The sequence below is a fragment of the Carassius carassius genome, chromosome 16 (assembly GCF_963082965.1).
Source record: "Carassius carassius chromosome 16, fCarCar2.1, whole genome shotgun sequence".
Taxonomy (NCBI): domain Eukaryota; kingdom Metazoa; phylum Chordata; class Actinopteri; order Cypriniformes; family Cyprinidae; genus Carassius; species Carassius carassius.
The window spans coordinates 1,126,390-1,154,190 of NC_081770.1; the positions used below are offsets into that span (position 1 = coordinate 1,126,390).

At 39.8% G+C, this 27,801-nt stretch overlaps 1 protein-coding gene across 1 annotated transcript in view; it reads right to left on the minus strand.

The window, feature by feature from the left end:
• Positions 1-21,036, minus strand: part of LOC132159390 (NACHT, LRR and PYD domains-containing protein 4C-like) — a gene marked incomplete at its 3' end in the record, with an annotated part of 33,113 nt that extends 12,077 nt beyond the window's left edge. Inside the window, exons 1-5 of the mRNA XM_059568890.1 lie at positions 20,990-21,036; positions 19,314-19,418; positions 19,022-19,103; positions 11,700-11,895; positions 9,777-11,607 (exon numbers count right to left, since the gene is read on the minus strand). Coding sequence (XP_059424873.1) covers positions 9,777-11,607; positions 11,700-11,895; positions 19,022-19,103; positions 19,314-19,418; positions 20,990-21,012 — 2,237 coding nt within the window. The remainder of the gene's footprint in view (positions 1-9,776; positions 11,608-11,699; positions 11,896-19,021; positions 19,104-19,313; positions 19,419-20,989) is intronic.
• Between the last annotated feature and the right edge of the window lie 6,765 nt (positions 21,037-27,801).

Consider the following 27,801-nt stretch of genomic DNA (forward strand, 5'->3'; position numbering starts at 1 on the left):
GTAAATGAACAAAAACCATTTTTAAATTTTGGGCTCATAAATATTAGATCACTCACACCCAAAGCAGTTATTGTAAATGAAATGATCACAGAAAATAGTTTTGATGTACTCTGCTTGACTGAAACCTGGCTAAAACCAAATGATTATTTTGGTCTAAATGAGTCTACTCCACCAAACTACTGTTATAAGCATGAGCCCCGTCAGACTGGTCATGGCGGAGGTGTCGCAACAATATATAGTGATATTCTCAATGTTACCTAGAAAACAGGATACAGGTTTAACTCTTTTGAAATACTTCTGCTAAATGTTACACTGTCAGACATGCAAAAGAAATCTAATGTATCTCTTGCTCTGGCTACTGTGTATAGACCACCAGGGCCGTATACAGAATTCCTAAAAGAATTTGCAGATTTCCTCTCAGACCTTCTAGTTACAGTTGATAAGGCGCTAATCATGGGAGATTTTAATATCCACGTTGATAATGCAAATGATACATTAGGACTTGCATTTACTGACCTAATAAACTTCTTTGGAGTCAAGCAAAATGTCACCGGCCCACTCATCGTTTTAATCATACACTAGATCTAATTATATCGCATGGAATCGATCTTACTGCTATAGATATTGTACCCCAAAGTGATGATATTACAGACCATTTCCTTGTATCGTGCATGCTGCGTATAACTGATATTAACTATATGTCTCAGCGTTACCGTCTGGGCAGAACTATTGTTCCAGCCACCAAAGAAAGATTCGCAAATAACCTGCCTGATCTATCTCAACTGCTATTTGTACCCAAAAATACACAGGAATTAGATGAAATTACTGACAACATGGGCACTATTTTCTCTAATACATTAGAAGCTGTTGCCTCCATCAAATTGAAAAAGGTTAGAGAAAAACGTACTGTGCCATGATATAACAGTAATACTCACTCTCTCAAGAAAGTAACTCGTAGTCTTGAACGCAAATGGAGAAAAACTAACTTGGAAGTTTTTAGAATTGCATGGAAAAACAGTATGTCCAGCTATAGAAAAGGCTCTAAAAACTGCTAGGGCAGAGCATATCCACAAACTCATTGAAAATAAAAAAAACAATCCAAGGTTTTTATTTAGCACAGTGGCTAAATTAACAAATTACCAGACGCCACCTGATTCAAATATTCCACCAACGTTAAATAGTAATGACTTTGTGAATTTCTTCACTGATAAAATAGATAACATTAGAAATACAATAGCGAATGTAGATTCTACAGCGTCTAACACTTCAGTTTCATCCATCGCACCCAAAGATAAACTGCAGTGCTTTACAAATATAGGACAGGAAGAGCTAAATAAACTTATCACTGTATCTAAACCAACAACATGTTTATTAGATCCTGTACCCACTAAATTACTAAAAGAGCTGTTACCTGTAGCCGAAGAACCGCTTCTCAATATCATTAACTCGTCGTTATCTTTAGGTCACTTCCCAAAACCATTCAAGCTGGCGGTTATCAAGCCTCTTATTAAGAAACCAAAACTAGATCCTAGTGTACTGGCAAATTATAGGCTTATTTCAAATCTTCCATTTATGTCTAAAATTTTAGAAAATGTTGTGTCTGCTCAATTGAGCACCATCCTGCATAAAAATGATCTGTATGAAGAATTTCAGTCAGGTTTTAGGCCCCACCATAGCACAGAAACTGCATTTGTTAAAATTACAAATGACCTGCTCCTTGCGTCAGATCAAGGCTGCATCTCATTTCTAGTCTTACTTGATCTTAGTGCTACGTTTGACACCATAGATCATGACATACTCATAGATCGATTACAAAACTAAACAGGTATTCAAGGGCAGGCTCTAAGATGGTTTAGATCCTACCTGTCCGATCGCTACCATTTTGTTTACTTAAATGGGGTGTCATCTCATTTATCATCAGTAAAATATGGAGTGCCACAAGGATCCGTCCTAGGTCCCCTTCTATTTTCAATATACATGTTGCCCCTTGGTAATATTATTGGAAAATACGGAATTAGCTTCCACTGTTATGCTGATGATACTCAGCTATATATCTCAACGAGACCAGATGAAACTTCCCAACTATCTAAGCTAACAGAGTGTGTTAAAAATGTAAAAGATTGGATGACAAATAATTTTCTCCAATTAAATTCGGGTAAGACAGAGATATTAATTATTGGACCAAAAAACACCACACAGAATCTTGTAGATTACAATCTGCAGCTAGACGGATGTACTGTTACTTCCTCTACAGTCAGAAATCTGGGTGTTATATTGGACAGCAATTTGTCTTTTGAAAATCATATTTCCAATGTTACAAAAACTGCATTCTTCCATCTTAGAAACATTGCCAAGCTACGAAACATGTTATCTGTTTCTGATGCAGAAAAGCTAGTTCATGCATTCATGACCTCTAGACTGGACTATTGTAATGCACTTCTAGGTGGTTGTCCTGCTTCTGCAATTAACAAGCTACAGGTAGTCCAAAATGCAGCAGCTAGAGTCCTTACGAGGTCAAGAAAATATGATCATATTACCCCAATTTTACAGTCTCTGCACTGGCTACCTATTAAGTTCCGTATCAGTTACAAATTATCATTACTTACCTATAAGGCCCTAAATGGTTTAGCTCCTGCGTACCTAACTAGCCTTCTACCACGCTACAACCCATCACGCACCCTAAGGTCACAAAACGCTGGACTTTTGGTAGTTCCTAGGATAGCAAATTCCACTAAAGGAGGTAGAGCTTTTTCACATTTGGCTCCCAAACTCTGGAATAGCCTTCCTGATAATGTTCGGGGTTCAGACACACTCTCTCTGTTTAAATCTAGATTAAAAACGCATCTCTTTCTCCAAGCATTCGAATGATGTATCTCTTAAATTGTGAGTGTAGTTGCATCTGCATTTTTATTCTTTAGCTTGGGTTAAACTAATGTTACTTTGTTGGATCAGCAGCTATGCTAATGATGTCTCTATCCAGAACACCTGAGAAGAGATGATGCTGACCCTCAGAGGACCTCAGATGATGCTAACCCTGAATCAACAAACAGAACTAACCATTATTGATACATGTGTGACTGCATCATATAATCACTATTAATAATATTGATAGTTCATCATCTAGCTGACTACGTATTGTATTATTATTATTATTTTTTATTTTTTCTAAAATCCTGTCAAATGTGCACAAACTACTAGCTACTACTAAATATTGTAGAAACATAATTTTCTGTAAAGTTGCTTTGTAACGATTTTTATTGTAAAAAGCGCTATACAAATAAACTTGAAACTTTTCTCAGCCACGTGTTCGACCACATCAAATTCAGTCCCCACAACCAAGCCTGCTTTCTTAAAGATGTTAAAAGATGTTAAATGACATCAGCCTTCTTAGAAAATAAAGTCGGCTTTGACCCTTTTTATACACTGTCTCCATGTGGCTCTTCCAGTCCAGCTTATCATCTAGCTGTACACCGAGATATCTGTGACTGGAGACCAACTCCACTTCACTGCCCTGGATTGTGATTGGGATTATCGGTGTCTTCTTCCTCTTCCTAAAATCCACAACCATTTCCTTTGTTTTTGAGATGTTAAGTTGGAGATAGTTGTTGTTGCTCCAACCCACAAACTCTGTAATAGTTCTCCTGTAGTCCTCCCCTTCACCTCCTTTAATTAAGCCAACAACGACCGTATCGTCTGAAAATTTCTCGAGGAAGCAACTGCCACTATTGTACTGAAAGGCTGCTGTATAGATAACAGTAACGGAGCAAGCACGGTTCCTTGCGGCACCCCCGTATTACTCAGAATAGTATTAGAGACACTATTCAGCAGACGCACGTACTGTGGTCTACTGGATAAATAGTTCATACACCACAGGACCAGTGATGAATCCAGCTGCATCCTCATCTTCTTACACAGCAGTTGGGGCTAGATCGTGTTGAAGGCGCTTGAGAAGTCAAAAAAAGTGAACCTCACAGATGCATCAGGAGTGTCCAGATGTGCATAGGTTATTTGTAGCATGTAAATAAGGGCATCATCCACACCCATGTTGGACTGATATGCAAACTGCAAAGGATACACGTAATTTGTCATACTGGCCTTGATGTAAAAAAGGCCTGTCTCTCAAACGTCTTCATAATATGTGAGGTGAGTGCTACAGGTCTGTAATCGTTATGGTTAGATGGATATCTCTTCTTTGGAATTGGGATCAAACAAGATGTTATCTAACAATTTCGGGACCTTTTGTAGGTACAGGCTTAGGTTAAACAGGTATGTAAAAATACCACGCAACTGGGTAGAGCATGTCCTCAACAGTCTCGGCCCAATATCATCAGGCCCCATTGCTTTCCCTAGCTTCAGACGGTCCAATTCACCCTTGACCTGAGATTGATGTAGCACCATCGGTGGGGTTACAGTTGGAGAAGAGATGGGGGAGAGAAAGGTCATTTGGGAGGTGATGTCGCCAATAGGAGAATGGGGGGATGATGTCATAGATGGGATAAGTGAGGGAAGTGAAACAACACCAGGCAGCAGCAGACCAGGTGTGGCAGGCTGATGTGGCATTGGGTTATTAAATCTATTAAAGAATCTGTTCAGATAGTCAGCCAGGTTCTGGTCACCATCAAGTAGTGAACCCCCCTTCTGCTTCATACCTGTGATCTTCCTCATGCCAGCCCAGACCTGCTTCACTCCATCCTGCTGCAATTGTTGTTCTAATTTGCACCTGTATGCTTCTTTCCCCTCCTTAATCTTCACCCTCAGTACTCTTTGGATTTCTTTGACCTTTTCCCTATCACCCTCTCTGAAAGCCTTTTTCTTTTCATTTAACAGTACCTTCAGAGTGCTAGTTACCCATGGTTTATTATTAGGAAAACAGCGAATTTCCCTGACGGGCATGATGTCATCATTACAGAATTTAATATAATGGGTGATGCATTCTGTTAATCCATCAATGTCATCCCCATAATCCTCACAGAAAACATCCCAGCATGTTGTTTCAAAACAGCACATTAGGGCTTCTTCTCTCTCCGGAGACCAGTATTTTAATGTTCTGTTAATGACAGGCATGGTGCTAGCGCAGTGGATAAGACACATGTCTTTGGTTTGAGAGACCCGGGTTCGAATCCACTGTGAGACACCAATGTGTTCCTGAGCAAGACACTTAACCCCTAGTTGCTCCAGAGGTGTGTGACCTCTGACATATGTGGCAATTGTAAGTCGCTTTGGATAAAAGCGTCAGCTAAGTGAATAAATGTAAAACAAAATGTAAACAGGCTGCCTCTTAACAACTGGCGTGTAAGAGGGAGAAAGATGTACCATATCATGGTCAGATCGACCAAGAGGGGGCAGTGCAACACATTTATATGCATTTTTCACGTTAGCATACAAGAGGTCCAAGATCTTATCTCCCCATGTTGTACAATCAACAAACTGCTTAAATGTGGGCAGGGTCTTAGAAAGCAATACATGGTTATAATCACCAGAAAGAAAAATGAACGCATCTCTGTACTTCGCCTGGAGTCGCGCGACAACAGAATGCACTGTGTCACAAGCCACTTCCTCATTGGCAGGTGGAGGGATATAAACAACAACAACGGCGATCACCACAGTGAACTCCCTTGGCAGGTAATAAGGTCTTAAACTAACTGTCAATAGTTCAATGTCCTTATTACATATCTGATCTTTAATAGTAGCATGATTGGGATTACACCACTTGTTATTGATGAGCAAAATAAGCCCCCCTCCTTTATGCTTACCGCTCGATTCGGCGTTCCTATCCGCTCGTATTGTCCTGAAGCCGGTAAAGCTGGTCACGAGATCAGGGATATTGTCCGTCAGCCACGACTCGGACAGACATATAAGACTGCTTTCCCGGTACATTTTCTGGCTCCTGACAAGTGTCTCTAGTTCTTCGAGCTTGTTTGTCAAACAGCAAACATTTCCCATGGTCATAGATGGTAGGGCTGGTTTAAAGGTTTCTTTCCAAGCTCTTTCTCTACTCTTCTTATTTCTCTTCAGCCCAGCTCTAATTCCGCGGTGTCTCCTCCTTAATATATCCTTCGGAATATCATGTTTAATCCCGCATTTTGAACCTTGTACCAGGTCTAATAGTTCTTGCCGGGTGTATACAAAAGCAGGTGCCTCTCGGCTAGTGTTATAGTCCTTTGCCCGCATAAACTTTTCCGATATCAAGTCCATATCAACAATCAATTCATTAATCTATCCACTATTATCCACTAAAATTCAAAACACTTAAAAGCACTTTTAAAAGCACAATACTACACACAGCTGCACGCTACAGGCTGCCAACTCATCTGCGCCATCTTGTCTAATACTGTCTGAAATGGTTAACTCTGTGGCGATGCATGTGCAAAACAGATTTAACTAATCATAAAGTCAATCAGGATACATAATACAGCCTACTATAGGCCTACTACAGGCCCCAAGAATCCCGCCCCCCTCTCACAATATAGTTCCCACGTCCCTGCCATCCACAAACAGACATCGTCTGCAGATATAAGGTATCTCATTGCACTATAATAAGTAATCTATATAATAATATATAAATAATAATAAGTAACTATAAGTTATCTCAATGGCCTATATATGTGCAATATATTAAACGAGCCCTCACTAACTGAGTTTAATGCCACAGTTATGTTAGAATGCATCTCATTCTTGTTTCTGTGGCGGTGCGTCAGACTCATCATGAGGCGCGCAGTCCGGAGCGCTGTATGATTGATGCAGCAGTTCAGTTGAACTTTACTCCAAATATATGAACTTACCTGTTTTAAATACTTTATATTTAATGTGTTCGTTTATGTCCAATAATAGTGTTAAACTGCTGGACTTTAAATAAAATCTACTATTGATTTTCACCATTGACTGACTTTGCAGAACAGAAGACTGATTACTGATTACTCCCGCACACAGATGCGGCAAATTTGTAACAGCACACGCGATATGACAGTTGCGTCCAACTATATATGAACTAGCTTTTTTAAATACAGTATTTTTATATTTAACATTAGTTTATCAGTATGTTTGAAAGTATATTTATTCGATTATTGGTGATTCTATAGGCTCTCTCTCGTGCACCTGCACGGTTTAAAATACCAAATAGTTATGCTATGACAAGAACAAAGGGTCTCTCTCTTGCTCCACCCATGCACGATAATATCATGTATTGTCGATCTCATGGGCTGACGATATGACGATTTGAAAAATGACAATATCGCCCAACTCTATAACTTAAACAACACTCGTACTCTTTTGCCACAGTTGATAGACTGACAAAGCCCCCAAGTCAGATTCCCAGTGAAATGCTCTCAGACAGCAAATGCAATGATTTTACTTCCTTCTTTTCTGAGAAGATGAACAATATCAGGAAGGCAATTAGCACATCCTAAAGTAATGTAGAGGTCAGACAGATTTTGCCACAATACAAAAAGATAATATGTCTATTTTTGAAGCAATTGATAGCAAAATTTTGGAAGACATAGTGCAGCACCTTAAATCATCAAACTGCTAACTTGACACACTTCCCACATCTTTTTTCAAAAGTTTGCTTAAATGTTTGGAAAAACTGCAGTTGTTAAGCCCCTCCTGAAAAAGAGCAATCTTGATAACACCATTTTGAGCAATTATAGACCAATATCTAATCTTCCTTTTATAGGCAAAATTATAGAAAAGGTCATTTTTAATCAGCTGAACAAATACCTAAACTCAAATGGATACCTGGACAATTTTCAATCTGGTTTTCGACCGCATCACAGCACAGAGACAGCACTCATTAAGATAATAAATGATATTCGCTTAAATTGTGACTCTGGCAAAATATCGGTGCTGGTATTGCTAGATCTCAGTGCTGTGTTTAACACTGTCGATCATAACATACTACTAGAGAGACTGGAAAACTGGGTCGGGCTTTCTGGGATGGTACTCAAATGGTTCAGGTCATACTTAGAAGGGAGAGGTTATTATGTGAGTCTAGGAGAGCATAAGTCTAAGTGGACGTCCATGACATGCGGAGTCCCACAAGGGTCAATTCTTGCACTGCTCTTGTTTAGCCTGTATATGCTTCCATTAATCAAATAATGAGAAAGAACCAAATTGCCTATCACAGCTATGCTGATGATACACCGATTTACCTAGCCTTATCTCCAAATGACTACAGCCCCATTGACTCCCTCTGCCAATGCATTGATGAAATTAATAGTTGGATGTGCCAGAACTTTCTTCAGTTAAACAAGGAAAAAAACTGAAGTCATTGCATTTGGAAACAAAGATGAAGTGTTCAAGGTGAATGCATACCTTGACTCTAGGGGTCAAACAACTAAAAATCAAGTCAGGAATCTTGGTGTGATTCTGGAGACAGACCTTAGTTTCAGAAGTCATGTCAAAGCAGTAACTCAAACAGCATACTATCATTTAAAAAACATTGCAAGAATTAGATGTTTTGTTTCCAGCCAAGACTTGGAGAAACTTGTTCATGCCTTTATCACCAGCAGGGTGGACTATTGTAATGGTCTCCTCACTGTCCTTCCCAAAAAGACCATTAGACAGCTGCAGCTCATCCAGAACACTGCTGCCAGGATTCTGACTAGAACCAGAAAATATGAGCATATCACACCAGTCCTCAGGTCCTTACACTTACATTTTCCAGTTACATTTAGGATTGATTTTAAAGTACTTTTACTCCTATATAGGTCCCTCAATGACCTAGGTCTGAAATACATTGCAGATATGTTCACTAAATATAAACATAACAGAGCACTCAGATCATTAGGATCGAGTCAGTTAGAAATACCAAGGGTTCACACAAAACAAGGGGAGTCCGCCTTTAGTTACTATGCTGCCCACAGTTGGAATCAGCTTCCAGAAGAGATCAGATGTGCTAAAACACTAGTCACATTTAAATCTAGACTCAAAACCCATCTGTTTAGCTGTGCATTTACTGAATGAGCACTGTGCGATGTCCGAACTGATTGCACTGTATTTTATATATTAACTGAATTTTATGTAAAATCATTTTCTATTTCTAACTGTTTTAAATTCATTTTAAATAATACATTTTTAAATCATGTTTTTTTTTTGTTCTTCATAATTATTTTTTGTACAGCACTTTTAATTACTATTGTGTAATAAATGTGCTATATAAATAAACTTGCCTCGACTTGCCTTGCTTTTAATGGAGAAATTCACACAAAAATTGTCAAAATGCACGTCTTGGTAAGTATCCTACAGCAGACATAGCCGGCTGAACGTACTGTATCAGTGCATTCTCTTAATATTAATCAAACAGCAACAACAGAGAAATCACTCACTGCTCTTAATTGAATAGCTTCTGTAACATAAATAAAGATTAATCTTTACATTTATACAGTCAAATATGCAATGCTGTTTTACATTTGATTACTTTATTCAATTTCTGTACCTTAAAACTAATGATAGATCTACCTAAAAAACTGAAAATCACTGTTTATTTTATTTGCATCTTTAACAAATCTTATACAAATCTTTTATTTGTATCTCCATTGTATTTATTTGTGCTGTTGCTTGTAGTTAGATAGAATATTGTTTTTTTCTTTACTTTTTTTTTTAAAGTATAGTTTTTCCATAAACATAGCACATACCGAACTGTACCGAAACAGTGACCATAAAACCGTGATACAAACCGAACCGTGAAAAAGTTGAACTGTTTCACCCGTAGTATCAACATAGATTAATGCTATTTTAAGATGAGAACAAAACATGAAAAAATATATTAAATAACTTACAGAGCTCTTTTGCAGGTTTTGATGACTGCTGATAATCTAATGAGACACTCGTCTGATTTCTTGAATTTCTGAAGCTCAAACTCCTCCAGCTCCTCCTCTGACGTCAACAACACAAAGACCAAAGCAGACCACTGGGCAGGTGAAAGATCAGCAGATGAGAGACTTCCTTTGCTAAGGTGGGTCTGAATGTCTTTCACCAGAGTTTGGTCGTTCAGTTCATTCAGACAGTAGAACAGATTGATGGATCTCTCTGGAGACAGACTAGACTCTAATTTCTGCTTGATGTACTGAACTATTTCCTCTTTGCTCTGCTCATTTCTATTTTTCTGTGTCAACAGACCCTGTAAGAGTCTCTGATTGGACTGGAGTGACAAACCAAGGAGGAGTCGAAGAAAAAGATCCAGGTGTCCATTATCACTCTCTAGCGCCTTGTCCACTGCAGTCTTGAGCAAATCAATCATTGTTTTACTTTTATATTTCCATTTTGTAGACGCATGAACAAATATACTTTTCTTCTTTATGTCTAGAAAAAGATGTGCATAAAGGGCTGCAATAAACTCTTGAATGCTCAAGTGAACAAAGCAGTACATGGTACCAAGAGTGATCCCTGTTTCCTCCTTAAAGATCTGGGTACACATGCCCGAGTACACTGATGCCTTATAGACGTCAATACCACAGGCTTCCAGATCTGTGTCATAGAAGATCACATTGTTTCTTTCCAGCTGATCAAATGCCAGTTTCCCCAGTGACAAGATGGCATCTTTATCCCAGGAAACATCTGGTGTATGTTCTCCATCATACTTTCGTCTGCTCTGCTGGATCTGAAATCTGAGGAAGTGTGTGTACATTTGTGTCAGAGTCTTAGGAGTGTCTTCAGTATTTGACTCCTGCAGTGTTTTGGAGACATCATCAGCCTGATTGTTTTTCACAACATTATTTCTTTTCTCCTCTGAAATGTTCTGGAGAACAGTGGCTGAAATCCAGCAGAAGACTGGGATGTGGCACATGATAAAGAGACTCTTTGATTGTTTAACATGATCAATGATTTCTTTGGCCTGATTCTCGTCCGTGAATCTTTTTCTGAAGTACTCCTCCTTTTGTGCATCATTGAATCCTCGTATCTCTGTCAGCCGGTCGATACAGTCAGGAGGAATCTTACTGGCAGCTGCTGGTCTGCTGGTGATCCAGATGAGAGCAGAAGGAAGCAGATTTCCCTTGATGAGGTTCGTCAGGAGAACATCCAGAGAGACTGGTGATGATACATCAGACCACGTCTCATTATCCTTAAAGTTTACAGGAAGTCGACATTCATCCAATCCATCAAGAATGAACAAGACTTTGAATTGATTTCTTCTCGTAAGCTTCAGTCCTTTTGTCTCTGGGAAAAACTGAGTTATAAGGTCCATCAAACTTAGTTTTTCTAGCTCCTTTAAGTTCATCTCTCTAAATGGAAGAGGAAATATGAAGCTGATATCTTGATTTTCTTTTCCTTCGGCCCAATCCAGAACAAACTTCTGCACAGAGACTGATTTTCCGATGCCAGCAACTCCTTTTGTCAGTACACTTCTGATCTGCTTGTCTTGTTCAGATGCTTCAAACAAATGTTTGCACTCAACCTGTATCTCCTGTGATTCATGACGCCTGGAAGCAACTTCAATCTGTCTCACCTCATGTTCAGTATTGACCTGTTCACTACAACCCTGAGTGATATAGAGATCTGTGTAGATGTTCTTCAGAAGTGTAGAGTCTCCTTGCTTTGCAATTCCTTCAAACACACATTGATACTTCTTCTTTAGGCTACACTTTAGCTGATGAATGAAGATCAGCTCATCTAAACAGAACAAAAATATAGATACTGTTTAATCATATTTTCTGTCCTACATTTATAAGTGACAATCTAACAGATGATTATGAGTCTCTTACCTTCTAGAGTATCAGCAGCTTCATCTTGCTTCATCTCTCTCAGGAAGTAGAGCGTGAGATCAAGAGCTGCTTCTTTCATACTGCATCTGTTCTCAATAAAGTCCTTCACAAAGTATTGCATGTCCTCTTTTTGTAATATTTTCTTAAACTTTTCCAGTTCTTTCTTTAGAAATTTTATTACTTTGCTCTCAAGATCCTACAAAGAAAGACAAAAATGAATGAGAGAAAAATCATCTCATTAGGTCAAAATTATTTATTCATTCATTAATTCATTTCCCTATTAAACGTTGAAGGCACGATTTTCTTCAGCATTATTGCTCAGAGATTGTCAACTTACCTATTAAAGAACTGCTTCATTGACACTTCAATACAAAAAGCGGGCATTCCAGGTTTCCCAGGATGCTTAGAACACATCAATGTGATCTGGCAACAAATTCAATCAGCCAAAAAGGAGAGGAAGGAGCTCCATGTGACATTCCTGGATTTGGCTAATGCATATGGTTCAGTGCCACACGAACTTCTTTGGGCAGCATTTGATTTGTTTAGTGTACCGATGACAATAACAAATTTAGTGAAAGCCTACTTTGGAGATTTGCAATTTAGTTTTTCAACTTCAGAATTCAGCACTACATGGCAATGCCTAGAGGTTGGAATAATGGCAGGATGCACCATTTCTCCACTGGCTTTTACCATGGCAATGGAAGTAATCATTAGGGCATCAAAATGGGTAGTCGGAGGAGAGCGCTTGGCTTCTGGAATGCGACTACCACCAATTCGAGCATACATGGATGACATGACAACCATGACTACAACAGTAGCCTGCACTAATCGTTTATTGGGCAAATTAACCAATAATATCGAATGGGCACGAATGCAATTCAAGCCCACTAAATCAAGGAGCATCTCTATAATCAAAGGCAAAGTAGTAGATAAAACATTCTTCATTAATGGTGAGGCAATACCAACAGTGTCTGAGAAGCCAGTGAAGAGTCTTGGGAGATGGTACGCCGGGGATCTAAAGGACACAGTTCGTGTGGGAGAAGTTAGACAACAAGCAGCGGAAGGGTTGAAGAGCATAGACAGCTGCGCTCTACCAGGCAAACTAAAACTCTGGTGCTTTCAGTTTGGTCTACTGCCGAGGTTGCTGTGGCCACTGACTGTGTATGAGGTTTCTTTGACAACAGTAGAGAAGCTGGAAGGTTTAATCAGTTCATACATCAGGAAATGGTTGGGAGTTCCACGCTGCCTCAGCAGAGTGGGACTTTATGGTAAAGGAATTCTGCAGCTACCAGTCTCCGCTCTAACCGAGGAGTTTAAGTGCGCCAAGGTCAGACTGGAAATGACATTAGTAGAGTCACGCGACAAATGCGTAAGGGAAGCAGCACCTGTGTTGAAAACTGGAAGAAAGTGGGCGGCAAAGAAAGCTGTGCAAGATGCAAAGGCTGCCCTTCGAATTGGTGATATCATTGGGCAAGTTCAGCATGGAAGAGGGGGTCTTGGTCTCAGTTCAGCTCCTCCTACATGGCACAAGGCAGCCCCAGCTCAAAGGAGGAAGTTGGTAGTCAACGAGGTGCAAAAGCAGGAGGAGAGGATGAGGTGTGTAAAGGCCATTTCCCAGGCCAAGCAGGGAGAATGGATGAGGTGGGAGAGTGTGGAACAACGCAAGATTGGCTGGCAAGACCTATGGTCAATGGAACAGAGCAGGATCAGTTTCCTCATCAGGTCAACATATGATGTTCTCCCATCACCACAGAACCTAAACATCTGGGTAGGAGAGGATCCCTCATGTCCTTTGTGTTCATCACCTGCAACATTAAGGCATATTTTGACAGGATGTAAGGTGGCTCTTAGCCAAGGACGGTTTACTTGGCGCCATGACCAGGTGCTGCGATGTTTGGCCTTAGCATTGGAAGACAAGCGTAACATGACCAATAAGTTGCCACCTGTTCCATCAAAACATTACACCCAAAAGACAACATTCCTACGCCCAGGAGAGCAACCACCAAGAAAAGGTGTTAAAACCAATTCTCGCCCAGGACAACTGGAAGCTGCTAGAGACTGGAAAATGCTGGCAGATGTTGGTCAACGGCTTATTTTTCCACCTGAGATTGCCACCACTAACCTTCGACCAGATATTGTCTTGTGGTCTGGATCAGCACGCCTCGTTCACCTGATAGAGTTAACAGTGCCATGGGAGGATGCTGTAGATGAGGCGTATGAGAGGAAGAAACTGCGGTATGCTCAACTAGCCATTGAAGCGGAACAGCGAGGATGGAGAGTCCGGGTTTACCCAGTGGAAGTGGGTTGTCGAGGATTTGTGGCACACTCTACAACCCGGTTTCTCAGAGACGTCGGATTCAGCGGCCAAGAGTTGCGTCGCACAGTGAAGAACTTAGCTGAAGCAGCAGAGAGGAGCAGCAACTGGCTGTGGTTGAGACGAAAAGATTCTGGCTGGGGATCTCAAGCACAATAGAAAGAAAGAAACGCTGATGTACAGGAAAGTAAGCTGGGCTGAGTTGAGTGGGGGACGGAGGGGGGTGATGCTGGGACGCCAGCATCACCGTCGAGCCCTCTTGAGGTGTCGTGGGCTAGTCGACGAAACACTGAGGATGGAAGGTGCCCACTTGAAGACCCCAGAGATGTACCCTACTTAGCTCAATCCAGACAGTTGTCATGGTGATGCCGCAATATGGTTGATCCCGGAGCCAGCATCGCAGCCGTTGTGTGTGCTGATGCGCCAGGGAGGCAAAATAAGCTGATCCCTGGAGCCAGCATTACACTTCAGCCGTCAATACCAAGCAGAAGGATATCTATCATCATATGGAAGGAAACATAAATGGATGGAGACATATGGTTACTGTAAAGCTACGTCTTAGTTGGTGCTTATCTTGGCGAGAGCCAAGTTCAAATCAGCATGAAGTTTTAACATCTACTCTCGTGTAATGGAAATCATGAAGATCTGGATACGTCCAGTGACTGCTGTGAATAGTGCAGCTGGCAACAAGGGAAAGACCTAGTGACAGCCTGGAGAGACAGCTGACAGGAGGAAAGACTCCATTGGGGCTGGTAAGGGTTAGCTACCCTTGTTGGCAGTATCCACCTCTGTGCTTACAGGATGCTGGAGACACCCGCCCAAGGCTTCTAAGAACTTAAAAAGAAAAATACCCCTAGAGTCTGCGAGAGCGGGGGCGGAAGATGACTCAACGTTGGACAACACGGTTAACGACTTAGGAACGGAAACGGATATGAGTATGGAGAGTACTTCACAAAAGACTAGTTCAAGATCTGCAGTTAGCAAAGACATGGAGCTCCAGGTTTGTGTCTGCGGCTGGAGCAAGGCGACAACGGTCAGGGGTTTGAAGATTCATCAAGGGAAAATGAAATGCTTGAGGGAGAAGGGACAAGGGCCTCGCATTGATCAGTACTTCTTACGAAGCCAGTCAAGTCAGTCGAATGAAATCCAGCGACAGGAAGCAAACCACAGTTCGCAGGATATCAGCACCCCTGTCACAGACGTGAGGAGGACTTGCATGGACACAGTTAGTGATGAACCTAATGATCCTTGTGAACCCGGTCAGACAAATCAGCATAAGAGAGAAAAGAACCTCAAAGGGCACAGGCCTGGAGTTAAATGGCCAAGAGCTTGTGAGAAAACTGAATGGGACACAGTAAACACAGATCTCTGCTTTGCATTGGGAAGATTAAGTGGAACAGTTGAAAAGAAGCTGAATAAATTTGGGGACATCATCTACGCATATGGAAGTGAGAGGTTTGGAGTTGAAAAAAGGAAGGAAAAAGTACATACTATTCCTGGAAAGTCTAGACGGCTGCAGGAGATTGAAGGCTTAGTTAGAGAAAGGAGACAGCTGAGGAAGCAATGGAGAAGAGCAGAACAAAGTCAGAAGGAGGGACTCAATCTCTTACAAAGGGCCATAAAAGATAAGCTTGCAACATTGCGCAGAGCTGAGCGCCTACGGAAACGCTACAAAAAGAAGGAGCGTGCGAGAGCTAACTTTTATAAAGACCCATTCAAATTTGTAAAGAAGTTATTCACCAGTGAGAAGAATGGCACACTAAAAGCATCTAAGGTTGAGCTGGAGAGATATTTGGAGGAAACACATACAGATTCAAAAAGGCAGGAGCCTATTTCAATTCCGTCAGACATCCCACCTATCAATCCACCAGAATACCAAATGGAGGACTGTGCACCTAAGTGGAGAGAAGTAGAGCAAGCTGTGAAAAAAGCAAGGGCTTCATCATCTCCAGGGCCTAATGGAGTTCCGTACAGAGTGTACAAGAGTGCTTCAGGAGTTCTACGAATTCTGTGGAAATTGATGAAAGTGGCATGGGAAAAACAGGTTGTACCAAGAGCATGGCGCCGAGCAGGTGGAGTCTTTATACCTAAAGAAAAAGATTCTACAAGCATCAGTCAGTTTCGTCCCATTTCCCTATTAAACGTTGAAGGCAAGATTTTCTTCAGCATTATTGCTCAGAGATTGTCAACTTACCTATTAAAGAACTGCTTCATTGACACTTCAATACAAAAAGCGGGCATTCCAGGTTTCCCAGGATGCTTAGAACACATCAATGTGATCTGGCAACAAATTCAATCAGCCAAAAAGGAGAGGAAGGAGCTCCATGTGACATTCCTGGATTTGGCTAATGCATATGGTTCAGTGCCACACGAACTTCTTTGGGCAGCATTTGATTTGTTTAGTGTACCGATGACAATAACAAATTTAGTGAAAGCCTACTTTGGAGATTTGCAATTTAGTTTTTCAACTTCAGAATTCAGCACTACATGGCAATGCCTAGAGGTTGGAATAATGGCAGGATGCACCATTTCTCCACTGGCTTTTACCATGGCAATGGAAGTAATCATTAGGGCATCAAAATGGGTAGTCGGAGGAGAGCGCTTGGCTTCTGGAATGCGACTACCACCAATTCGAGCATACATGGATGACATGACAACCATGACTACAACAGTAGCCTGCACTAATCGTTTATTGGGCAAATTAACCAATAATATCGAATGGGCACGAATGCAATTCAAGCCCACTAAATCAAGGAGCATCTCTATAATCAAAGGCAAAGTAGTAGATAAAACATTCTTCATTAATGGTGAGGCAATACCAACAGTGTCTGAGAAGCCAGTGAAGAGTCTTGGGAGATGGTACGACGGGGATCTAAAGGACACAGTTCGTGTGGGAGAAGTTAGACAACAAGCAGCGGAAGGGTTGAAGAGCATAGACAGCTGCGCTCTACCAGGCAAACTAAAACTCTGGTGCTTTCAGTTTGGTCTACTGCCGAGGTTGCTGTGGCCACTGACTGTGTATGAGGTTTCTTTGACAACAGTAGAGAAGCTGGAAGGTTTAATCAGTTCATACATCAGGAAATGGTTGGGAGTTCCACGCTGCCTCAGCAGAGTGGGACTTTATGGTAAAGGAATTCTGCAGCTACCAGTCTCCGCTCTAACCGAGGAGTTTAAGTGCGCCAAGGTCAGACTGGAAATGACATTAGTAGAGTCACGCGACAAATGCGTAAGGGAAGCAGCACCTGTGTTGAAAACTGGAAGAAAGTGGGCGGCAAAGAAAGCTGTGCAAGATGCAAAGGCTGCCCTTCGAATTGGTGATATCATTGGGCAAGTTCAGCATGGAAGAGGGGGTCTTGGTCTCAGTTCAGCTCCTCCTACATGGCACAAGGCAGCCCCAGCTCAAAGGAGGAAGTTGGTAGTCAACGAGGTGCAAAAGCAGGAGGAGAGGATGAGGTGTGTAAAGGCCATTTCCCAGGCCAAGCAGGGAGAATGGATGAGGTGGGAGAGTGTGGAACAACGCAAGATTGGCTGGCAAGACCTATGGTCAATGGAACAGAGCAGGATCAGTTTCCTCATCAGGTCAACATATGATGTTCTCCCATCACCACAGAACCTAAACATCTGGGTAGGAGAGGATCCCTCATGTCCTTTGTGTTCATCACCTGCAACATTAAGGCATATTTTGACAGGATGTAAGGTGGCTCTTAGCCAAGGACGGTTTACTTGGCGCCATGACCAGGTGCTGCGATGTTTGGCCTTAGCATTGGAAGACAAGCGTAACATGACCAATAAGTTGCCACCTGTTCCATCAAAACATTACACCCAAAAGACAACATTCCTACGCCCAGGAGAGCAACCACCAAGAAAAGGTGTTAAAACCAATTCTCGCCCAGGACAACTGGAAGCTGCTAGAGACTGGAAAATGCTGGCAGATGTTGGTCAACGGCTTATTTTTCCACCTGAGATTGCCACCACTAACCTTCGACCAGATATTGTCTTGTGGTCTGGATCAGCACGCCTCGTTCACCTGATAGAGTTAACAGTGCCATGGGAGGATGCTGTAGATGAGGCGTATGAGAGGAAGAAACTGCGGTATGCTCAACTAGCCATTGAAGCGGAACAGCGAGGATGGAGAGTCCGGGTTTACCCAGTGGAAGTGGGTTGTCGAGGATTTGTGGCACACTCTACAACCCGGTTTCTCAGAGACGTCGGATTCAGCGGCCAAGAGTTGCGTCGCACAGTGAAGAACTTAGCTGAAGCAGCAGAGAGGAGCAGCAACTGGCTGTGGTTGAGACGAAAAGATTCTGGCTGGGGATCTCAAGCACAATAGAAAGAAAGAAACGCTGATGTACAGGAAAGTAAGCTGGGCTGAGTTGAGTGGGGGACGGAGGGGGGTGATGCTGGGACGCCAGCATCACCGTCGAGCCCTCTTGAGGTGTCGTGGGCTAGTCGACGAAACACTGAGGATGGAAGGTGCCCACTTGAAGACCCCAGAGATGTACCCTACTTAGCTCAATCCAGACAGTTGTCATGGTGATGCCGCAATATGGTTGATCCCGGAGCCAGCATCGCAGCCGTTGTGTGTGCTGATGCGCCAGGGAGGCAAAATAAGCTGATCCCTGGAGCCAGCATTACACTTCAGCCGTCAATACCAAGCAGAAGGATATCTATCATCATATGGAAGGAAACATAAATGGATGGAGACATATGGTTACTGTAAAGCTACGTCTTAGTTGGTGCTTATCTTGGCGAGAGCCAAGTTCAAATCAGCATGAAGTTTTAACATCTACTCTCGTGTAATGGAAATCATGAAAAATATTCATAAAAAATAAAGTTGAGACAAACTTTAATTAGCTGTTAATATTAATAAAAATAGGGTTTTGTTCTTATTTTATGGGTTCTTAAGAAGAAAAAAATTGAAATAAAAGTTCTGTCACAGCATAACAAATATTCAATAGATATTTGTTTATTATAATTATTAAATGTTCTTGAAAATGTGTTTTATTACCTGGAAGATCTGCAGGAGACATGTATAATTATTGCGGTTCCTGTGAGACTGTAAATCTGGATCTAATGTTTCACACTGAAGCCTGATAGTAAATAAAATAAATCAAAATACTGCATTTTTAGGGGAAAAGCATATATATATGAACGAAGTATATTTTAAACATTTTAGCAAAGAGAAAAACAATAAATAAGTGATAAAGTTATGGACTACAAGTAGTTTTATGATAATTATTCTCTGATACACTTTCTGACTCAGTCTGTGTTTAAACAAAAATAAGAAACAGATCAAATACCATTTGGTTCGTGATGTTGTTTCTTCACTGAAGTCTGGTCCGTCTTCCTTTGAGCAGTCACTCTTCACAGACACAGAGCTGGACACATGTGAGTCTGATCTTACACTAATGACACAAAGAACAAAACACTTTACTACAGGAGATCCTTCAGTCTCATTTAAAGAGCTTCACTGTTGAGGATGCTAATGAAGCACAGTATAGACATGCATTTGTTCATCTATGACTATGGAGAGATGGAAAGACATATTCATGTTTGGCTGCATGATCTATTTTCATGGTTAGTTTATACCTCCTTGTGTCTGCTTGTGTGATTGTGTTACTGGAAAGAAGCTCCAGACTGAGTTCAATAAAGAGGAAATCTATGATTTATTGTTTTATTTCATTCATTTCTATCACAAGCATCTTAGTGGAGAAATAAGCCAACACTACATTATAATGTCAAAGATAATAAATACCTTTTGATAGATGTTTTTTTCTCACTGAAGTTCGGTGGTTCACCATCCTTTGACCAGTCACTCTTCACAGACACATGTGATCCTGATCTTACACTAATGACACAAAGAGAGAAGAGAAACTTTTCTACAGGAGGTTCATCTGTGTTTTATATTGACACACATTCTCTCTAGTCCTTCACAGAAACATCTGCAGAGTTTTAAAGATAGCAGACATTCTTGTTTACAGACTCACATTTGTTTAACAATTTCTGTAAAGTACTTCAAATGTGAGACTAAATATATTTGCACTAATATTTGACTGATCTAATCAAAGAGATTTGCAACTCTCTTACATTTCAGATACAATCTCATAAAGTTATACTTTATCTTCTTCACTGTAACAACTTTATGTCCTGAAGTGTCAACATCAAATACAGTTATTTAGGTGTGGTTTATTGTATTTTATGTACAGTGTATTTAGCTGTGGTTTATTGTATTTTATGTACAGTGTATTTAGCTGTGGTTTATTGTATTTTATGTACAGTGTACTTAGGTGTGGTTTATTGTATTTTATGTACAGTGTATTCAGGTGTGGTTTATTGTATTTTCTGTTCAGTGTATTCAGGTGTGGTTTATTGTATTTTCTGTTCAGTGTATTTAGGTGTGTGTAGCTGATGTTGTACACAGGAAGCTGGGAGAAAATGCACTGCAGCTTCATAAAGCGTGCTGTACACAAGCTAACCTTTGGGTCGTACGGCTCAGGAACAGAGTTATTAATAAATATTAAACACTGAATCCAAACAAAGAGGGTTTGCTTTCTCATCCAAACACACAGCGTCTCCACAACATGACGACAACACTACAACTCACTGAAGACTCGTCTTCTCTTTGTGTAAAACTTTGAACAGCATTACGCTGATATTTCACATTGTGACGCACACATTTGTGAAATTAATATCTGGATTCAGTCAAGGCATTTTAATCATTTCTATATCAGTTTACAGGAGATTGTGACCTCTGAGCGACTGTAAATTGATTCTGATTTTCAATTCTGAGATATTTATCATCTATTGGCTTTTAAAATATCAATGTTATTTTTAAATAGGAAGTTATGAAGCTCTGAAGTTCTGCAAATCATTTGTAAATATAAAACAGAGTTTGTTAAGGTTGTGTTTTTTCCAGCAATCCTCTGAAAGTGCAGCAGTGTTTAAAATGATTGTCTGAAAGCAGACTCAGTCTTACCTCTGTTTCTGTGAGAGACTCATCTTTCCTCTCTTCTCTGACAGACTGCAGCTAAACTGTCATTGATCAGCACTGGCTTGAGACAACAATCTGCTGTTCAGTGTGACCTGGAGATGATGAGGTTAATGAGATCAAGAAATATGTTCAGTTAGCAGCAACAGCAACAAAAACACTATATAAAATAAAGTGAGCTACAAACAAACGCACTGCCATGTAGATTAATGTAGGTCAACTCGCTTCACCCGAGAATACACACTCACAATGTGATTATAATACTACCAAAAATATATAATCATAACCTTTCCATCATTCCATACCGAAATCCCACTTAGCCAGACAATGAAAATATAAATAAATAAATATAAAAATTATTTTTTTTGGTATGAGTAGGAGACTGCAATTTACACCATAAGTGTAAAAAAGGTTTAGCTTTAATGATTAATATGAATAAACAATGCTAATAAATGGCTGCATTCTCATTATTACCATCACCGACTGGAATAAAGTATGGATCGAAATATTTGCTTATATATAGTATAGAAATAAACATAAAAACCAAACAAATAAACAAACTATAAATAAAAAAAACTATCAAAACAATCTTCTTTTATATAATGTACTTTCTTTCACAAATATAATAATATAATCATAGTTAACTTGCTAGCTTTTTTCCCTAATAAATCTGATAAAGAGAAGTCATTGTGATTGACTTTCTTCATTGACTGAATGAGACGGTATCTCTCATTGTTGTATTTCATACAGTGAAGTAATACACGCTCAGCTGTTTGTTGTTATCTACAGTGTATTCACTCCCCAGTAGAGTGCTTGACAGTTCAGTGTAACATTAAATTCAATATGAACAATTCTAAGTGTATTATTATATGATAAGGCATGATATTTCCTTCTCTTCAATTCATACTCTCTCCCAGCATCAACTATTATTGTATATTATATAAATGTCTACCTCAGCGGTTTTCAACCTGTGGACCGTGGTGGTATTGCAGGTGGGCCGCCAATTACTTTTGAAATAAATAATATTGTTAATATAATGTAAAAATGTCTAAGTCATAACATAACATAATTTCATATACATAATTAAATAACAAAAAAATAAATACTAAACTGTTACTATGCTTCCAGTATTTGAACTATTTAAGAATAAACCACCAATTTATCTTAGATATTTTTGCTGCATATGCTACAGAAAAACAAATTCAAACATGCATAAATGGCTGTCAACATGTTCCCTCCTGACTGCTTGCTCCGCTGACTGTCTATCTGCTGCCGAGCTTTGGCTAGTTCTTTTCCCATTTTGCTGAGCGGTGCCAGACCGAGTTATTTTCTGGTCGTTTCCAGTCCATTCTAGGGCTGTGTGACTAATCGAAATCGCCATAAAATCATGATTTGAGCGTGTGCGATTTCTAAATCGCTTTATAGCACCATTTTCCGCCGCCCTGACCTCCCGCAGTATCCTATCTGATCCAATCAGAATGCATTGCGCCTAGCCCGAGAACAGAGCAGACTGGGCACATGTCTGTAACTCCAGGTTCACACACTGTCTGTGATGCGTCTTTTTTCAGAGCCTATGTTAACGGATCAGAGTGTTAACACTGCACGCGGTAAAAGGCTAGAAATAAAAACGTGTGAAAATAATTAATATCTAGCACATGAGCATAGAGAGAGTTGTGAGTGCACAGGACTCAGTTTGAGTGAGAGGAGACACTCTCTCTGGGCGAGAGCAGCGTGTATCTGAGCAAGCACGTCTGGTTTTGTGACAAAGCAAAGGAAATCTGCATGGGAGATTTTAATGTGCTTTTGCGTTACAATAATGTGCTCTCACTGCTGCTTCTGCACCGCTCACACATACTGTATACACATTGCAAACGGAGTACGTGTGAACCTGTATAATGTATAACAAATCTATTTCAACACCTGAGGCACAGAGCATATATGTGTATGCCAAAACAGTTAACAATCTAGCTTCTGAGTACTAAATTATTAACTTAATAATAGTGGGGTCAGTAAATGTTTTACAGTGGGCCACGCAAACATATGTGTTTGGTTGTGTGGGCCGCGAGTTGAAAAAGGTTGGGAACCACTGGTCTACCTGTTTTATTGTCATCCCAATAAACCTGCCAAACTGACTATGTACATGTTCTAACGTATACTTTATCTTCTGCTTTACTTGATGAAATATTGAGATCTACTTGCTTTATTCTTAAAGTTGGTTTGGCCACAATATCCACCTTCTCATTTCCCTCCACACCAACATGAGCAGGAACCAAAATGAATTGTTTAGATGAGCCCTCAACTTTAATTTCATACATCCTGCAGAATATTTCATTGATAATATCCATCCTAACTGATGACCTGCCAGATCTTATACTTTCAAGTGCTGAAAAACTATCAGATGCAATGACAGAGTTATTTATTTACTTCCATCTCTTCTATCTACTGTAGGGTCAGCAATATCACCAATAGCTCTGTCACATATACTGACACATGATCGGTTACTCTTTTCTTAATATATAAATCACACATTGTAATATATACATCTGCACCTGCATTTTCTGTGTCAGGATCCATCTTTGGATCCATCTGTAAATAAAAACACTGATTCTGGGAAATTTTTCTCAAAATACTTCTGGACTATATACCGTATCAGAAGTTGACTAGAATTTTCTATAATTTCCTGTTGTTTACTAAGGTCAACAGTTGGCAAGGGGAATATCCAGGGAGGAATAGAGAAAATTGAGACTGGTCCCATTGACTTCCATAGTAGGAAAAAAATACTATGGGAGACCACCACCAACTGTTTCATTTCCAGCAATCTTCAAAATATCTTCTTATATGTTCAAAATAAGGAAGCAACTCATACAGGTTTGGAATAGGGATGCAAACGATTAATCGATTATTGGTTATTATTATCGATTATTCAGCACTGTCACACGCACACCACAGTTACGTTTGGGATAATTTTATTTTAAATGCCACAATGTCAGTTGAAAACATTGCAATTGTGTTTTAAAATACAACAATGAACACCACAAAACCATTTAAAGAGGCGTGTTCAGCGGTCTCCGTGAGGGATAGGAAAGTCAACAAAGTAAATTGATCTCAAACGTATGGCGCGCTCTCTTCATTTTATTTGAAATGACATGAGACATTTTTTGGGTTAACTATTCCTTTAATGTCTTATACTCACATTATTGTTAACATTTGTGGGTTTTTTAGAAGTATTTTATTATTTAAGCTTCCACAGTTTAGATTGAATGTGTCATTAAATGTAAAATGATATAGTCCTAATTATAAATAATAAAAGAGAACGCTCTGATTTCTATGCTTAATAAATGCTGCTTTGTTGAGGTTATCAAATGAAATATTGAAATGTTCTTTTAGGTTTCAAGACACATCCTTAGAAATTGAGATAGAAGAGTACATTTAAAGGAAATTAATTGATGTATTTTTTAATTATTTCAATATCATGTGTTGTCTCATAGTTCTGTGAATAAAACCAACATCTACATGTTTGTTTAGGAACCAATTACAAGAAACACCCATTGAAGTTAAGATAGAAGAGCGTATTTACTTTACATTGATTGAGGTATTTGTTGACATTTCAATGTCATGTGCTGTCTTCTAGTTTTGTGAATAAAACCAACATATAAACATATAAATGATTGAGGTGTTGCAACAATATATAGTGATATTCTCGATGTTACCCAGAAAACAGGATACAGGTTTAACTCATTCCAAATACTTCTGCTTAATGTTACACTGTCAGACATGCAAAAGAATGATGTTACAGACCATTTCCTTGTATCGTGCATGCTGTGTATCACTGATATTAACTATATGTCTCAGCGTTACCGTCTGGGCAGGACTATTGTTCCAGCCACCAAAGACAGATTCGCAAATAAAAAAAAAAACTGCCTGATTTATATGAACTGCTATTTGTACCCAAAATTACACATTAATTAGACACATTAAATGACTGGCAACATGGGCACTATTTTCTCTAATACATTAGAAGCTGTTGCCCCCATCAAATTGAAAAAGGTTAGAGAAAAACGTACTGTGCCATGGTATAACAGTAATACTCCATCTCTCAAGAAAGTAACTCGTAGTCTTGAACGCAAATGGAGAACAACTTACTTGGAAGTGTTTAGATTTGCATGGAAAAACAGTATGTCCAGCTATAGACAGGCTCTAAAAACTGCTAGGGCAGAGCATATACACAAACTCATAGAAAATAACCAAAACAATCCAAGGTTTTTATTTAGCACAGTGGCTAAATTAACAAATTACCAGACGCCACCTGATTCAAATATTCCACCAACGTTAAATAGTAATGACTTGAATTTCTTCACTGATAAAATAGATAACATTAGAAATACAATAACAAATGTAGATTCTACAGCGTCTAACACTTCAGTTTCAATCATCGCACCCAAAGATAAACTGCAGTCTGTTTATCTGTTAAATGGGATATCCTTCCTTTTGTTGTATGAATGTGATGTATGAAATGTATTATATGTAGGCTACACATTTTTTTCATTTTTTCATTCTCATTTTTCTTTTTCCCTGGCTTGGCCCCATGGCCCCCTAGTATAAGCTTAAGATAGCTTCTTTGGGGACCAGTTCACATGCATGATTATCTTAAGTGCATATGAATATATGTATGTGTATGTGAATATACTTCTTCTTCTTCTTCTTCTTCTTCTTCTTCTTCAGTGCTTTACAAATATAGGACAGGAAGAGCTAAATAAACTTATCACTGTATCTAAACCAACAACATGTTTATTAGATCCTGTACCCACTAAATTACTGAAAGAGTTGTTACCCGTAGCCGAAGAACCGCTTCTCAATATTATTAACTCGTCGTTATCTTTAGGTCACGTCCCAAAACCATTTAAGCTGGTGGTTATTAAGCCTCTTATTAAGAAACCAAAACTAGATCCTAGTGTACTGGCAAATTATAGGCCTATTTCAAATCTTCCATTTATGTCTGAAATTTTAGAAAAAGTTGTGTCTGCCCAATTGAGCTCCTTCCTGCAAAAAAAATGATCTGTATGAAGAATTTCAGTCAGGTTTCAGGCCCTACCATAGCACAGAAACTGCACTTGTTAAAATTACAAATGACCTGCTTCTTGCGTCAGATCAAGGCTGCATCTCATTTCTAGTTTTACTTGATCTTAGTGCTGCGTTCGACACCATAGATCATGACATACTCATAGATCGATTACAAAACTATACAGGTATTCAAGGGCAGGCTGTAAGATGGTTTAGATCCTACCTGTCCGATCGCTACCATTTTGTTTACTTAAATGGGATGTCATCTCATTTATCATCAGTAAAATATGGAGTGCCACAAGGATCCGTCCTAGGTCCCCTTCTATTTTCAATATACATGTTGCCAATATTAGAAAATAAGGGATTAGTTTCCACTGTTATTCTGATGATAGTCAGCTATATATCTCAACGAGACCAGATGAAACCTCTAAATTATCTAAGCTAACAGAGTGTGTTAAAAATGTGAAAGATTGGATGACCAATAATGAAAGTGAAGTGACATTCAGCCAAGTATGGTGACCCATACTCAGAATTTGTGCTCTGCATTTAACCCATCCGAAATGCACACACACAGAGCAGTGAACACACACACACACACACACCCGGAGCAGTGGGCAGCCATTTATGCTGCGGCGATTGGAATTGTGCCCACCCACAATTCCTGCCGGCCCGGGACTCGAACTCACAACCTTTCGATTGGGAGTCCGACTCTCTAACCATTAGGCCACGACTTCCCACAATTTTCTCCTATTCGGAGACAGAGACAGAGATAAGACAGAGATATTAATTATTGGACCAAAAAACAGTACACAGAATCTTGTAGATTACAATTTGCAACAAGACGGATGTACTGTTACTTCCTCTACAGTCAAAAATCTGGGTGTTATATTAGACAGCAACTTTTGCAGCAACTCTTTTGAAAATCATATTTCCCATGTTACAAAAACTGCATTCTTCCATCTTAGAAACATTGCCAAGCTATGAAACATGTTATCTGTTTCTGATGCAGAAAAGCTAGTTCATGCTTTCATGACCTCTAGACTGGACTATTGTAATGCACTTCTAGGTGGTTGTCCTGCTTCGTCAATAAACAAGCTACAGGTCGTCCAAAATGCAGCAGCTAGAGTCCTTACCAGGTCAAGAAAATATGATCATATTACCGCAATTTTACAGTCTCTGCACTGGCTACTAGTGCTGGGTGGTAAACCGGTTCATACCGAAAACCGGTGTATATTTTTTCTTTACGATGTTAATTTTGAATATACCGCCATACCAGCGCAATAACAGGTCGTACCGTTCGGAATGAATGTTATGCTGCGCCGCAGCCACGCAACACTGTTTCAAACGGACCCTTTACAATATTGCACTTCTAAGCAGCGACTGCAAGGCGTGGTGAGGGTAAACACAGCAGTGCTCTGGGGTTACGTTATAATGCCTTTTTCACACATAGTCCGTCTGCAGTGCGTATTAACGGATTCCAGCTGCACAAAGTTGCGATGCGTCATCTGCAGCAGTGCAGCGATTGTTAACGTACTGAGTCTATTTTTGCTGTGCTGCAGGCGCTGAATTAAAGTGAAAGCGCATTGTTCGCGCGAAAAATGAACATGGATTGACATGGAAACGCAGTCACATGGGTTTTTGGCTAGGTTTAAAACAAGAAAAAGAGCACTTTTAGATAAACAAGGAAAAAAATATATATGTTCACTATTATGGAAGCAGAAAAACAAAGTTCATTAAGA